The following is a 15,929-nucleotide window of genomic DNA, read 5'->3' as shown; positions in this document are numbered from 1 at the left end:
TCTGCTGTGCAATGGTCAACTATTTAGTCCTCAATTAGACATGATCTGTCCGGCAGATTTAGGGGTTACATTTCAATGTGAGATTTGAATTGTAACTATCCATCACAGTGGAACAATAAGAGTTCTAATCAATCTGTTTTTATTTCCATGTTCATGACACTTTTAACTGCTCTGTTTTTACATAAGGTTGCCGTTACCACCTGGGGCTTTTTCAGGACTCTGGAAGAATCAGGAAGCATTCAAGCATTTATACTTTGAAAAATTTCCAGTAAGAACTTTAGTATGCCTTTTCATCTTCTTATGTATTTTTCTTTAATTCTTGCCTATTACATTGAAAAACTTGTTTCTAGAATCATAGATGAAAAAGAAACTTTTAAAGGTTGTCTGGACCAGTTCCCAGCTCTCAGGGATAAGAATGCCTACCTACATCACAATTATCTAAATAAACCATTTTTATATTTATTCAGTTTCTGGACATAGAAATTTCTTAGTTTTTCTTAGCAGCTTTCCTAAAATTTAACAGTCCTCAGTGCCAGGACATTTTTTGTTAAATAAATTTTGGGGGGAGATTTTCTATATTATTTCCTTCGTTGGATTCCTCTGTGCCAACTGATAGCAACTGATCAGAATTATACAATGTTATGAAGACCCCTTAACCTCCTCTTTTCCTGGCTATGTGAGCAAAATTCATTCTGCCTGCCCAGAAGTTGTATTTTTCCATCTCTTTATCTATTTTTGACATTTTTTTTTTCCTGAATATTCTCTGAACTCTTTATTTAAAATTCCATTTTAGGCCGGGTGCGGTGGCTCACGCCTATAATCCTAGCACCCTGGGAAGCCGAGGCGAGTGGATCGTTTGAGCTCAGGAGTTCGAGACCAGCCTGAGCAAGAGTGAGGCCCTGTCTCTACTAAAAATGGAAAGAAATTATCTGGACAGCTAAAAATATATATAGAAAAAATTAGCCAGGCATGGTGGCGCATGCCTGTAGTCCCAGCTACTCGGGAGGCTGAGACGGGAGGATTGCTTGAGCCCAGGAGTTTGAGGTTGCTGTGAGCTAGGCTGATGCCATGGCACTCTAGCCTGGGCAACAGAGTGAGACTCTGTCTCAAAAAAAAAAAATAAAATAAATTTCCATTTAAAAAATACAGGTACAGGATAGAAACAGTGCTTTCAAAGCCCAATCTCCAGTGCCCCGGACAACAAAGTCTTCCTGTTTCATGTTTCATCTATGTGCAATGGTCAACTATTTAGTCCTCAATTAGACATGATCTGTCCGGCAGATTTTGGGGTTACATTTCAATGTGAGATTTGAATTGTAACTATCCATCTCAGTGGAACAATAATAGTTCTAATCAATCTGTTTTTATTTCATCGTTGGCTTGTTGCTCCATGCCAGGGTAATGTGGGTTGTATCTGTAATAGCACCACGTTGATGATACATGTCAAGGTCCCACCATCATCTTTCTATTGTCCTTTCACTGCTTCTTCTTTCCCCAAGAGTGATACCTGGTCCTCATTATGCACTAAGTAAAAAGGAATGACCAGAATTTTATAGGAAAAGTTTGTCCAAGTATTTAGCATTCCATCTTTATTATTTGTGAGTGAAGGACACAACTAATCAACTAGACAAATGATAAGAATTAAAATAGCATTCTTTAGAAAGAGATCTTAGAGTTGAATGACCTCAGTAGCCAAGATTAAACATACCTCTGATAAACTGTGGCAGGGGAGATTTGTCAGTATGGTTGACTCCAGTTAGCCCAATCTATCTGCCTGACGGGCCATGGTTAAAACATTAGAGGATAGATACTGATATAATTAATTATAACCTTACAATAGCAGGTGATTTGCATGTGGTTTTAACATGAACACCTTTAACATGGAAAGCTCCCTGAAAACCCCAGTTTATGGTTAAACTATATGAAGTGACTCTATACTCTTCCTCGTTACCTTATCTGAAACCTCTCATCTGAGAGTTTAACAGAACAGAAGAACTGAGTAATTTGCCCAGAATTCACATAGAACTGATGGAGCTTAGATTTGAATGGAAATAGTAAGGCTCTGAAGTTCATGCTCTTAAATACTAATTACTCTAGGTTGCCTGTCTAATAGTGATAACAGTAGTCAATGTAGTAAAAGCTGCCAATTATTGAGGGCTCATGATGTGCCAGATTCTGTCCTCTAGACTTTATACACACTGTTTCATGTCTAATTCACAGAAGCCCTATAGGGCAGAGCTCATTACCCTATTTAACAGATGAGCATCATGGGTCTCAGAAAGTTTAAGAAATACAAAGAGTGACTTTCCAGGATTTTTACTAAGCATTGGTATCAGGATAACTCAGAAGCACTAAAGAAAGTAATAGTTCTATGCTTCTAATTCTTATTCTTTTTGATTCTTCATTCTGTTGTGATTTCTGGACCAGCAAGAATGTGCTACTTTGAGTTGAGTAAAAATTAAATTTCATACTTACTATTAAATTTCACAGAAGATTGAATCCAATGCTAATCCATGTTACTAAACTAGTGCTCTATTTGGAAATTATTCACAGGGCGCTTTAAAGCCTTTAAAATTAATACAATTAAAGAAAAAATCTATCAAAGAATTACTTTGCAATACTAAAGTATATTAAAAATATTGAGCTATTACTTCTCCATTTAAAAAAAGGAATTGGGTTCATAAACTTTACAACTCTAAGTTCAAACACTTGAACATATATAAAAACACTTTAACTTATTCTTGGCTGTTAGAGGAGTAAAGAGATTCTAGTAAATTTTCAAAATAAAAAGTAATTTAATTTCATAGTCTAATTATGAAAAATGTCAAATGCGCACAGTAAATCTGTTTCTATCACATTTTATACTTTACCAATTTTAAAAATAATTACATAATCCAAAATGCTGATGAACCATTATTTATTCTTATTTTCAGGGATACTATGATACCATGGATGCTGGTTACATGGATGAAGAAGGCTATGTATATGTTATGTCTCGAGTTGATGATGTAATAAATGTTGCAGGTCACAGGATTTCTGCAGGTGCCATTGAAGAGGTACTGATAAATATTGGCATTCTGTTCCAAGTAGTGTTTAGGAACAGAGATAAACTGAAGACAATATTGAAGTTAAGTCATTCCACCTGGAAAGTTACCAGGTTTAGCAGAAGTTAGGTTGCTCTTATAGCTCTCTTACCTCACTTCTTCTTGTGTAGATTTTCATGTTCTCCACGTTCCCCCCAATCCTGCTCGGGTCATAGTAAGTTTTAACCACTTACATATATTTGTTCTTACGGAAGAGCCTGTATACATTTCCTACTTCCTACTTGCTACTTGATTGCTTCTAGCTTCTTGATTTACTCCTGCTTGGCAATCAGATTTGCATATGGTCTTTAAGTGGTATGAGAATTAAACATTGCTTTATACTCTTAAATCCTGAGAATTTTCTTCCAATGTAAATCACATAAAGTCCCCAGAAATTTTTTTAATGTTTTAAATTTTAAAACTTACATAGAGTAAAATCTACTTTATTGTTGTATAATATTATGAGTTTTATGCTTGTATAGATTATTGTAACCATCACCACAGAAAGGATACAGAACAATCTCCACACTGTCAAAGAATTTTCTCATGAGGGGTAACTGCTGATTTTCCTTTGTTCCCAAGTTTTGTCTTTCCAAAAATTTCACATAAATGCATTATGCAATATGTAACCTTTGAGACTGAGTTACTTCATTTAGGAAAATGCATTTGAGATCCATCCATGTTATAGCGTGTATAAATAGTTTGTTATTTTATATTGCTGTGTAGTATTCCATTGTGTGGGTATACTAATGAACTTATGTATCTGTTCATCCATTGAAGGACTTATGTGTTGTTTCTAGTTTTGGGCAATTATAAAAATTGATATTGTACACATTCAAGTACAAGTTTTTGTGTAAAACATTGTTTTCATTTCTCTAGGATAAATACCTATAGTGGAGTTGCTGGGTTATAAGGCAAGTGTGTGTTTAAGGTTATAAAAATCTACCAAACTCTTTTACAGTGTGACTCTGCTATTTTATATACCCACCAATAATGATTGAGGGTTCCTATTTTTCCCATCCTTTCCAGAAGTTGGTACTATCTTTACTCTTTATTTAAGCCATTCTAATAGGTGCGTAATTGTATCTCGTTGTTCTTTTAATTTGGATTTCCATAATCAATGATATCAAGCAACTTTTCAAATGTTTAATTGCCATCCATACATCTTCTTTGGTGATATATCTGTTAAAATTTTTTGTCCACTTTTTAAAAATTGGGTTTTTTTTTTTATTCAGTTTTTTTTTTTGAGTTCTTTATATTTTCTGGATACAAGTCCTTTATTTGATGTGCAATTTGCAAATATTTTCTTCTAGACTGTGGCTGGTCTTTTTATTTGGTTAAAATTGCCCTTAATAGAGCAAAAAAATTTTTCATTTTGTTGAATTCTAATTCACCATGTTTTTTAATTTTACAGATCATGATTTTGGTGTTGTATCTAACAACTCTTTTTTTTTTTTTTTTTTGAGACAGAGTCTCACTCTTTTGTCTGGGCTAGAGTGCCCTGGCATCAGCCTAGCTCACAGCAAACTCAAACACCTGGACTCAAGCAATCCTCCTGCCTCAGCCTCCCGAGTAGCTGGGACTACAGGCATGCGCCACCATGCCCGGCTAATTTTTTCTACGTATTTTTAGTTGTCCAGCTAATTGGTTTCTATTTTTTTTAGTAGAGACGGGGTCTCGCTCTTGCTCAGGTTGGTCTCGAACTCCTGAGCTCAAACGATCCACTCACCTCGGCCTCCCAGAGTGCTAGGATTACAGGCTTGAGCCACCGCGCCCGGCCTGTATCTAAGAACTCTTTCCTAACCCAAGGTCACAAAGACTTTCTCTTTTATTTTCATCTAAGAATTTTATAGTTTTATGTTTACATTTAGTTTTATTGTTTTACATTTTATGTAATTTTACATTTACATTTGGATTAATTTTTTTAATATGGTGCAAGATGTACGTTAAGGAATTATTTTTAAAAAATGGATTCCAATTGTTCCAGCATCATTTGTCGAAAAGATTGCCCTTCCTCCATTGAATTGGCTTTCATTTTTGTCAAAAATCAGCTGATAATATTGAAGTGGGTCTGTTTTTAGAGTATGCTGTCTGTTTCCTTGATCTATATGATCATCTTTTCACCAGTACTATACTGTTTTGATACCGTAGCTTTAAAGTCAAATAGTGGGAGTCCTCCACATCTGCTTTTCTTTTTCAGTATCGTTTTGGCTATAGTTTCCTTTATGAGTTCCATATATATTTTAGAATAAGCTTTCATATGGCTATAATAAATCCATACATAAATTTTGATTGAGATTGTGTTATACCTAGAGATTGATTAGGAAAAATTGACATGTCAACCACATTGAGTCTTCCAATTAATGAGTTTTTTGTATTTCTTCATTTATGTAAGTCGTCTTTGATATATTTCATAAATATTTTGTGCTTTAGCATACAGATTTTGAATAACTTTTGTTAGATTTACACCTAAGTATTTAATTTTTAGCTATTGTAAATAGGATTTTTTGAAGTTTGGGTTTCCAACTATTCATTGCTAGTGGATAGAAATACTATTGACTGTTGTATACTGATGCATAATCTGTGATCTTGTTAAACTTGCTTTTTATTTCTAGCAGATTTTTGGTAGATTTTTGAGATTTTTCTGTGTAAACAATCATGTTGTCTATGAATAGTGACAGTTTTATTGCTTCCTTTTTAATCTGAATGTCCTTTATGTCTTTTTCTTGCCTTTTGAACAGGCTAGAACTTTGGGTAGAATATTGAATAAGACTGGTGAGAGTAGATACCCTTGTCTTGTTCCTGATCTTAGGGTAAACGCATTCATTCAGTATCTTATGATTAAAATGATGTTAACTGTGAGAGTTTCTGTAGATATCCTTTATCAAACTGAGGAAGCTTCCTTCTATTACTAATTTGCTGAGGTTTTTTTTTTTTTTAATTAGGAATAAATGTTGAATTTGTCAAGTGTTTTTTTCTGCCTCTATTGATAGGATCATGTGTTTTTTTAAGCCTTATGTAAATTACATTAATTAATTCAACTGTTGAACCAGTGTTGCATTCCTGAAATAAACCTTACTTGGTTGCAATTAATTATTGTTTTTATATATTGACAGAAGATAAGCAATTAAAATGGAAAAATAGAAAAATATTTTAGAATTGTTGGCATCTAACAGAAATTTGCCACTACATCTTGAAATATTTATGGTGTATAATAGGACACTTCTCAGGCCTTAACTCTGTAAGTTAACATCTCCCTTTATATGAATTAAATGATTAATTTTTATTGAATATTTATTTTTAATAAGAAAAATCTCAATTAATATCAGGTTTGTCCTCTCTGTATTTGGAATCTTTTTGAGAGTTGTGAATTGATATCCTTTACTGGCTTTTACTAGCTTCTAGAAAAATTGCTTAGCAAATTGATATTTAATATTTGCCTGAAATTTCCATACTGATAACATAACCAGCTTTTATGCCCAAACTTACCACTTAAATGCTTTTCCAGAGTTCTCAATGGTGACTACTTTTGTAAGTTTTGTAAATTCCATTGTGACTTTTTAAACTAGGAATTGAGGTCTTAGTCTATTGAAAGTTTCATTTGCAGAAAAAAAATAGACTGAATGTTGTTTTTATATGGAATGAAAATACCTCTATTCTTCTAGTTTCCTCAAGAAAAAATTTTATGAGTGGCTATGAAAGGACAAAAAATAACAGATGGTGGCAAGGATGCAGAGAATAGAAAACTCATACGCACTGTTGTTGGGAATGTAAATTAGTATAGCCATTGTAGAAGACAGTATGGAAATTTCTCAAAAAACTAAAAATAGGACTACAGAAGATCTAGCAATCCCACTCTGGCGTATTTATCCAAAGGAAAGGAGGTCAATACCTCAAAGGGATATCTGCATCTCCATGTTTATTGCAACACTATCCACAATAGCAAAGGTATGGAATCAACCTACGTGCTCATGGATAAAGAAGAATCGATAAAGAAAATGTGGCATATATACACAATGGAATACCATGTGACAATGAAATTCTATCATTTGCAGCAATATGAATTGAAAGGGAGGTCATTATATTACATGAAATAAGCCAGGCAGAGAAAGACAAATATCTCACATTCTTACTAATAAGTGGGAGCTAAAATGTTTGATCCCATGGAGTAGAATGACAGTGACCAGAGGCTGGAAAGGATTGGGGTGGGGGGAGATGAAGAGTTTGGGCAATGAGTAAAAACATACTGTTAGATAGAAAGAATAAGTTCCAATATTTGACACTGAGCAAGAACCACATTAGTGCCTTTTAATTTTGACTCAGAAGTCTTAAAGTAGCAGATTTCAGACACAATTCTCTTATGAACTTCCACCAAAATTTCCTAAATTTCTAGCTGGATGTTAGGCTTTCGAAGATTAATCAACTGTTAAAATAGACTTAATAGTTACAGAAGGCCCTCATTTGTTTTGGGATCTGCAAGGATAATGTCCTCTTAAATTTATAAAAGCTATTGTAGGGATCCATTTTCTTATGATGAGAACAAAAAAGGCTTTTCATGCAAAGATGTTTGCAGGAAACAAGTTGGGCTCCTTGATTTCGTTATTTCACTTGCAACTTAAGTTTCAGTTTGTTAAATAATCCTGCTAATAATATCCTTGGGAACTTGGAAATCTAAAGTTAAACTATTGCATTTAAAGACTAGGGCAGTGTTATTCTTATAATTTGCCCTGTTAAAGGTTTTTCTGACCAAAGTGTCATTGTTTGTTTTTCAGGCTAGCTGTTTTGTTTGCTATTTTAGGAATGATTTCTTCAAGATTGAATATATTTCTATGAGGTGACTGTGTACCCAACTAATACACCTTACAATTTCAATTTTACCCAGCATTAAATGAATTTAAATAATTGCAAAGTTGCTGAATATTTCCTGAGTACTGCCATGAATATTGATGAGGATGTGGAATCTCTCTGACAGTTTCCTAGACTACTCCAGTGTCAGAGGAAATGAAAAAGTCCCTCTTCTCCCACTGAAGAGACAATCTCCCACGGCAGACTGGCTCCTCCTATTTTATGAGGGTGTTTGATTTAAACTAATTTTTATTAAATTAAAATTCTTAAAAACATAATTGAGAAATCTGTGTAGGTTAGCCCACTGAAGCCTTGAAACCTTTTAAATTCATTAAAACCTATACAGAAATGGCACTACCCTAGAAACAACAAATGTCAGGCAGTTACCAGGCATATTATCATAACATTTATTAATATATGCTCTCTTGTGGTGAGACAATTGCCTTTTAAGTTGTATGACTTTTCTAGGTACCTAAATGCCAGTTAATCACAGATGCTTCATAGATTTTATTTGGAGGGAATGCATGAATGTGGCCTTTGATATTTTTTCCCCCACAGGACATTTGGTTGGCTTCTGTCCCTTAAATGTTGCCAAGATATATTTTGATGCTTTCCTTTTAATGATTCAGTTGTTGAAATCATCATTTGGCATGCAAATATTATTTGTGGGACCAACATACAAAGCTGCCTCCCTTCCTCTATGGCATCTTTTTAACTGATAGATTAATATATTTAATCCACTATCATAATGAACCTCATTTAGAGATGACACAGAATTCTTGAAAATGATTTTAGTTTCTCACAGATTTTTAAAAATATATCTGAAGTGGGAAACTTTGATATTATATTATAGGGAATTGTGTTATATATTACTTCTGATTTTAAGATACTCCCTGTCCTTATAGAAAAAGAATCAGTGTTTTCCCATCCACTTCTGGCTCTCAAAGTGAGAATCATACCTTTTGCCCAAGAAGCCAAAGTACCCATTTACTTCTAAAAGCACTAAAACTAAGCGTAGAAACATGGTAAAATTAAAATAACAAAATGAAAGATTGGAAAAACTAGAAGTTTTGACATTAAATTTAGTTAAAATTATGGTCATAATTATTTGATGACCAAATATATGGATGATTGATCTTTTTTTACAGTGGGTTGAACAGATAACTTGGTATTGTAGAAACGCAGGTATAGAAACTCATGACACAAATGAATAGTTTAATATTTTTTTAGTAATTAAAACTCTGGTTAGCCAGGTAGAAGAGTTGCTTTTTATTCATTAAGGAAATGCCAAGTCAGAATTATAGGTTCTAGCCTTCCAAGTCTGTATCCTGTCTCCTCTCCTACAGACAAAGTATTCTTCTCTGTGACTGCTGACTGACTATAGTAACTGCCAAAACAGATATCTGGCAATAAAATTTGTCTCTCTACTCTCAACATATGGGCCTTAAAAGTAAACAAGACTGTCAAAAATGAGAAAGCTGTTGGGAACATTTTGAGAGTTCAAATAGAAGCAGTGGGAGACTATGGTGTTGTATAGTATGTACAGTATTATTTAGCAGCTTTTTAGTTAGGCTCAACTAATGGATAAAAGGGAGTGGACATCTTTACCTCAGCAAATAATTTGATAAAACGTGTAATACAAAAATCATTTCTTCAACATATACTACCTTCAGCAATGCAGGAGTCAAAAACTACATGGATTTTAACCTTGACAACCCAATACTTCAAATTGGATTCTTTTTTTTTTTTGAGACAAGAGTCTCACTCTATTGCCCAGGCTAGAGTGCCATGGTATTAGCCTAGCTCACAGCAACCTCAAACTCCTGGGCTCAAGCAATCCTCCTGCCTCAACCTCCTGAGTAGCTGGGACTACAGGCATGCGCCACCATGCCCAGCTAATTTTTTCTATATGTATTTTTAGTTTTCCAGCTAATTTCTTTCTATTTTTAGTAGAGATGGGGTCTCGCTCTTGCTCAGGCTGGTCTCGAACTCTTCAACTCAAACTATCCACCCGCCTTGGCCTCCCAGAGTGCTAGGATTATAGGCATGAGCCACCGCGCCTGGCCTGTGGATGCTTATCATTAGGAGAAATGTTGGTTTGTATGTTTAATTAGGGGCAATGTGAGGTATTATACTGCATTTGTACCGAACATTCTAGAAGTTCATTGAGTCTTTCAGGAATTCAGAGAAGAGAAAGATCATTTTCAACTAGGCTTAATTAAAAAAAAAATCTTCATGGAAAGTTTGGGACTTGAAAGTGGCATGTACCAGATTATGTTGAGTGTGTGTGTGTGTGTGTGTGTGTGTGTGTGTGTGTGTTTCCTACCTCTCTGGCTATGCCTTTTTATTCTAGCTTGCCAGCCTCTCCTTTTCCATTTGGTCATTAGATGTTGGAGTTCCTTTAGGCCTTCACTCTTTTCTTCTCCCAGTTTTCTCCCTAAATAACCTCATCAAAGTCTATAGCTTCCATTACTATCTATATGTTAATGATATCCAAATGTGCATCTGCAGATTAAGTCACTCCTAAGATCCAACTGCCTCTACTCAGTTGTCTCAAAGACACCTCAATGACTTAGTATGTGATCTTTCCTCCTAAGCCTGGTCCTCATTAGCATTTTCTAGGTTAGAAAATGGCACCACCACCAACGAGCTGCTTGAGCCAAAACCCCCAGAATTATCTGTAACCCCTCTCTGCCTTATTCATGCCCTATGTCCCATTTATCATCAAATTTTGTCTGTTTTACCTCTAAAGAAACTCTAAATCTTTATACTCACTACTATGACCTTAGTCTATTATAATAGTAGCCTTTCAGGTGGTTTCCCTGCATAAAGTGACACCCACCCTCAACAATCCTTTAATTATTCTCCATGATGAAACTAAAGTAAGGTTGTGATTTTCAGACTCCGCTCTGAAATGAAAGAAGCCAATCTGAAAAGGCTACATGCAGAATGATTCCAATTATATGACATTCTGGAAAAGGACTTTGAAAACAGTATAAAGATCAGTGGTTGCCATGGATTAGGAGAAAGAGAGGGATGAATGAGCTGAGCACAGTGGTTATTTAGGGCAGTGAAACTATTCTGTGTGATACTGTAAGGGTGGATACATGTCTTACACATTTTTCAAAGCCCATAGAATGTACAAAATGTGTGAACTGTCATGTAAACAATAGACTAAAGTGGTAATAAAGTGTTAATGTTGGTTCATCAATTATAGCAAATGTACCACTCTGGTGCAGATTTTGATAATGGGGCAGGCTATGTGTCTGTGAAGGCAGAGGGTATGTGGAAACTCTACTTTCTGCTCAATTTTGCTGTGCATCTAGAACTACTTTTAAAAAAAGTCTGTTTAAAAAATCCACTCTGATCGTGCATCTCCTCCTCAACTCCTGCAAATGCTTTACTGCTTTCGCAATGATGCTAACGTAACGGTTGGAACGTCCTAGCACAGCCCCCATCTACCTCTGTAGCTCCATGGCCTCTTGCACCATTCTGACTCTTTTCTACTCTCAGTTTTCCAGCCATACTGGTTTCTTTCAGGTATGAATGCCACTTGTGCAGTTCTTCCACAGAGCTTTTACCTCACCCCCTCTTCCTTGCATGATCAGTGTCAGCTTAGTCTTCAAATCTGTTCATTGTCATTTCTTAAGGGAATATTTCTCTGAGAATCATATTCTTCTGCCAAGTTGGTTGCTTTGGCTATATCTCTCATAAATAGCCCAAGTTATTTCCTCCCTTACCACTCTTGTATTTAGACATTTATAATAATTAAATATGCATGGTTGTTTGTTAATATTTGTCTGCCTTACTAGATTGTCAGTATCTTGAGACACTACTCTGTCTATTTTTGATTACCACTGAACCTAAAGCAGTGCTTGCAACACAGGAGGCATTTAGTAAATATTTGTTGAGTGAATCAATGAATAAAACAAGGAATAAATGCTGCCAAATGTGATATTGGTCACAAGTTTGCTCACTGTTTTCTCTCACCATTAAAGTTTGGAGTCACTGAAATAAATATTAATCTCTCAGAAAAGGACTTTTTGAACATGCATTTTTAAAAGTTCCATCAAAGCAGAATTTTTTTTAGCCCAAAGTATCTGTATTTCATGGAGTTACTCAACTTTGTGGGTTCTTGTGATTCCGGTAGATATCTGCTTTGCTTTTTAAGGCATTTAGGGTGAGCAATTGGAAATGGTTCCTCAACAGTGGTGATTATCTGATGTTGGGGCTTCTCTCTATGCGCAGCTGTTTCTTTCAAGTCCTGGAAAATCATCTCTGGATGGGTGGCCACTAGAGGAAGGAATGGTCTGTTCATTGTTTACTAACAGACTCAAAAATAAAATCGCTGCTTAGCCTTGGATACCTCTGGAAGGTGTGCTTATGGTAGCTAGCATTAAGGGTAAATCATCTTGAAGCTACCTGTTTGCAGAGACCTGTTGCACTTTGTTTACATATGGTATCTACTACACAGTTCCTCTGACTTCATTAATAAACAATTGAGATAAAGAAATAACCTCCTTACTTTCTAGGTAAGCTGAGCAATTCATCTTAATTACTGTCAACCTTCAGCGACTGCCGTGGAGATTCTAATCATTCACCTCGGTAGTAATGATGTGAATTACTGGTAAATTTTTGGGCAGGCAGCTATGGATTTTTGGGTTCTCTGACATGTATTTCTTCCCAGTTGAAATTATATGCATATGCATATATATTCTAAATGGATGCCTTTTCTTATTACAGTCAGTCCTTTCCCATGGTACGGTGGCAGACTGTGCTGTTGTTGGCAAGGAAGATCCTTTGAAAGGTCACGTCCCCTTAGCACTCTGTGTGTTGAAAAAAGGTGAGAGATCTTTGTATCCTCCAATTGTTTGGGGCCTGAATGATTAACTAAGGTTATTATAGTGCTTACCATCTGAACTTTCTTCCTAGATATAAATGTAACAGAGGAAAAAGTTTTGGAGGAAATTGTGAAACACGTTAGACAGAGCATTGGCCCCGTGGCTGCTTTTCGGAATGCTGTGTTTGTCAAACAGTTACCTAAAACCAGATCTGGCAAAATTCCCCGATCAGCTCTCTCTGCCCTTGTCAATGGCAAGCCGTACAAGGTAAATTATCAAGGATATTTAACGCCGGCTTCTGAATTGCTTTTATCTACTTTTTTGACATTAGCAAAGTTCTTAAAATTGATTCTCAAACAAGAATTGCATCCCTAGAAAACATATAATGTACTGCTTTTTAATGTTAAGGGGGAAATTTCATAGCCATTCTCTCTGCAGGAATGAGGGTTTTAGAAAGAAGTTCAGATTAGTTAAGAACATATGTTTTGATTATGAGAACCAGGGTGGGAAAATATTTTTACTATTAGTAATTATCAGTTAAATTTAAACTTATTTGTGGAAACTCAATCCAATTGAATTAAAGTTACATTTTCCTTCATTACAGTCATTAATGGCTATTAGTGAATGAGAAAGTAAAACAATTAAGACTAGCAATAGATGTTTGAAATATTCTACTCGATACATGCTAATTACTTATCCTGTTCTTTTTAATTATTTTTGTAATTATTTTAGGAAACGTTAGGCTGAATCAAGCATATGTATTCTTTTAATTTGTGTACACATTATGTGTGCATAGATGTACATTGAGATCTAATAAAAGGCAATGCAACAGTAAGGACTGGTTGTATAAGCAAATCCCAACCCCAATTTTCTTTCTATAGAAACAAATAGTTCCTTTTAAGAGGAACTCTAGAGAACGTATCCTCCAGGACCAATAGTCATGCTAATGAATCATTTATTTTATTACTCTGGAAAACTGACTATAGATGAATTTTAAATTATTAGGTTCAAAATTCCCTATTTTTGAAAATTTCCATATGAATATTATAAGATAATGGGGAACACAGCATTGCATGTAATTGTTTAAGTACAGGGAGAGTAGAAGAGGTTTAAGGAAGAGCATTTATTGGACACTAAATTTCTTTCCAGGTAACTTCTACGATTGAAGACCCCAGCATTTTTGGCCACATAGAAGAAGTACTGAAGCAGGCCCCGTGACTTTTTTTTTTTTTTTCCTATTTTGAGTCAATTTGGGTTAATTTCTAAATTGAAATTAAGTTATTTGAGTTATTTCCCAGAAATAAATATTTAAATAGAAATTACTTGCAAACAGAATTGTGAATTGCAAAACTTGGTCTAAGCAAATCTAATGAAAACTAGTGGAAGACCTCTGGCTTCTGTTTCACTTGACACTGTTAGCATTGTTGTCAGTTGCCTGTAACGTGCTTCATTCTATGTTGTCTACTGCTTTAACTTAAGAAAAACGTATCTAGTGTATGAATTTTAAAATTTGTACTCCTGCAAAAACATTTTAATTTAAAATGACACTAATATAGAGCCACTTCCTGAAATTAAAAATCTACAGCTTTTGATCCAAAATCTAACACTCAAAGTCCAAGTCAGATAATAATTAAAATTTTCCTTGTAGAAATTTTAAATATGTTCTAATATTCTTTAGCTGCTCACACTATTCTAAATAAAATAGATGAAATGGGAAATTTAGGTAATGATCTAAACAGATGAAACTGTTATCTAAGTAGGAGGGCCTGTCTAGCCATTTGTTTCGGGAGGGAAGGCTGGACACCAGGGTTAAAGCTCTGCCTTCAGATCATCTGTTACTTTGGCAAGGGAAATCACACGCCTGGCTGAGAACCTAGAGGTCATTTAGTCCAATCTCTTCGTAGACATGAGGACTCTTGGGAGCCCCTCCACTTGTTTCAGGTTCTTAGCTGATTGTACTTCCTAATAATTACAGCTTCCAGTGGAAACAAACAAACAAAAAATGATGCACAAATGAGGTAGGGTGGAAGGAAAACTCTTAAAGAAAAAATGTGAAGGTTTTTACACTAAAGACCACGGGGCCTTCCAGGCAGGTAGTTTAATGTCAAGAAGCTTTGCAAGTAAGCTTGAGCCCCTTGGTTTGAGTATCAAAAGGACACTCGGGAATAGTGAACACTGGAGAATGTCTGCTCCACCTAAGGGGGCAGCCTCTACTCAGTCCGAGCAGAATATGGCCCAGGAGGGAGACAGGTCCCTGCTGCAAGAGCCTCTGGTTTTTTAGAGAAACCAAAAATCCAGATTTTTATGTAAAATCTCTAATGTTTAAATAATAACTCATTTAAAAATACTGTAATGTCCAAACGTGTCTTTCTGTTTCACTTCTATAAAATTCAAGTATTTTTTAAAAATAATTGAAAAGTGAATCTTTGTTAATAAGCTTATGGTAATGTGCCAGGGAACTAGAGTAGATAGATGTAGGTAATTAAATATTTGGCTTACTTAGTGGTCTACATGTCATCAGTTATCCAATAATGCATTTTAACACAAAAGTATATCATGCTCATTGAAGCTTAGGCGATTCTCAAAGTATTCTTAAGTCTTTTTAGTCCATCAGGAGCATTATTTTCAAGAGCATATTGTCTTGACATAATAGTCTTGGTACATAAAAATATATGTGAGAGATAATAGATACGAGTTTGTTTACTTGTTTGTTTCGTAAAAATAACTTACAACTTGTATAAAAATGTTCTGATAATGTGAACATTTTTTGGACTGAAGGTTACAAAATAAATGGCTTCTCAAAGTAAATTCCTATTTGCTTAAGTTGCCCTTTTTATTTTTATACCTGAGAAATGTATTCATCTACTTGTTCCCTTTATTTTAGTAGCCTGAATTAAGCCAACTAGATAGACACTCTACAATTTGAAGCTGTTGAGTTCCTTGAACAATGTCTCCTATTGTGTACATTTTATGCGTTATCACAACTGTAGTCTTTATTAATAATCCATTTTTAATGTCTTGGCAGTACAAATGTATTTCCTTATTTTGTCCACAGAAGATTCAGTTAATTTGAAATGGCACACTCTTCAGCTGAATGTGTATCATTGTTCATTCACAAAGTATAAACTCAGGCAGATCCGAGAATTGTGTAAAGGTTACA

At 35.0% G+C, this 15,929-nt stretch overlaps 1 protein-coding gene across 1 annotated transcript in view; it reads left to right on the top strand.

Moving 5' to 3' along the window:
• ACSS3 (acyl-CoA synthetase short chain family member 3) overlaps positions 1-14,156 on the top strand; it is a 123,125-nt gene extending 108,969 nt beyond the window's left edge. Inside the window, exons 12-16 of the mRNA XM_045553301.1 lie at positions 187-268; positions 2,934-3,056; positions 12,672-12,771; positions 12,861-13,036; positions 13,919-14,156. Of these exons, the coding sequence (XP_045409257.1) occupies positions 187-268; positions 2,934-3,056; positions 12,672-12,771; positions 12,861-13,036; positions 13,919-13,987 (550 nt within the window). The 3' untranslated portion in view covers positions 13,988-14,156. The remainder of the gene's footprint in view (positions 1-186; positions 269-2,933; positions 3,057-12,671; positions 12,772-12,860; positions 13,037-13,918) is intronic.
• The last annotated feature ends 1,773 nt before the right edge of the window (positions 14,157-15,929 follow it).

Source organism: Lemur catta, chromosome 6 (assembly GCF_020740605.2).
Source record: "Lemur catta isolate mLemCat1 chromosome 6, mLemCat1.pri, whole genome shotgun sequence".
Classification (NCBI taxonomy): Eukaryota; Metazoa; Chordata; class Mammalia; order Primates; family Lemuridae; genus Lemur; species Lemur catta.
The sequence above is the reverse complement of the archived record's forward strand: the minus strand, read 5'-3'. Positions and strand labels throughout refer to the sequence as shown.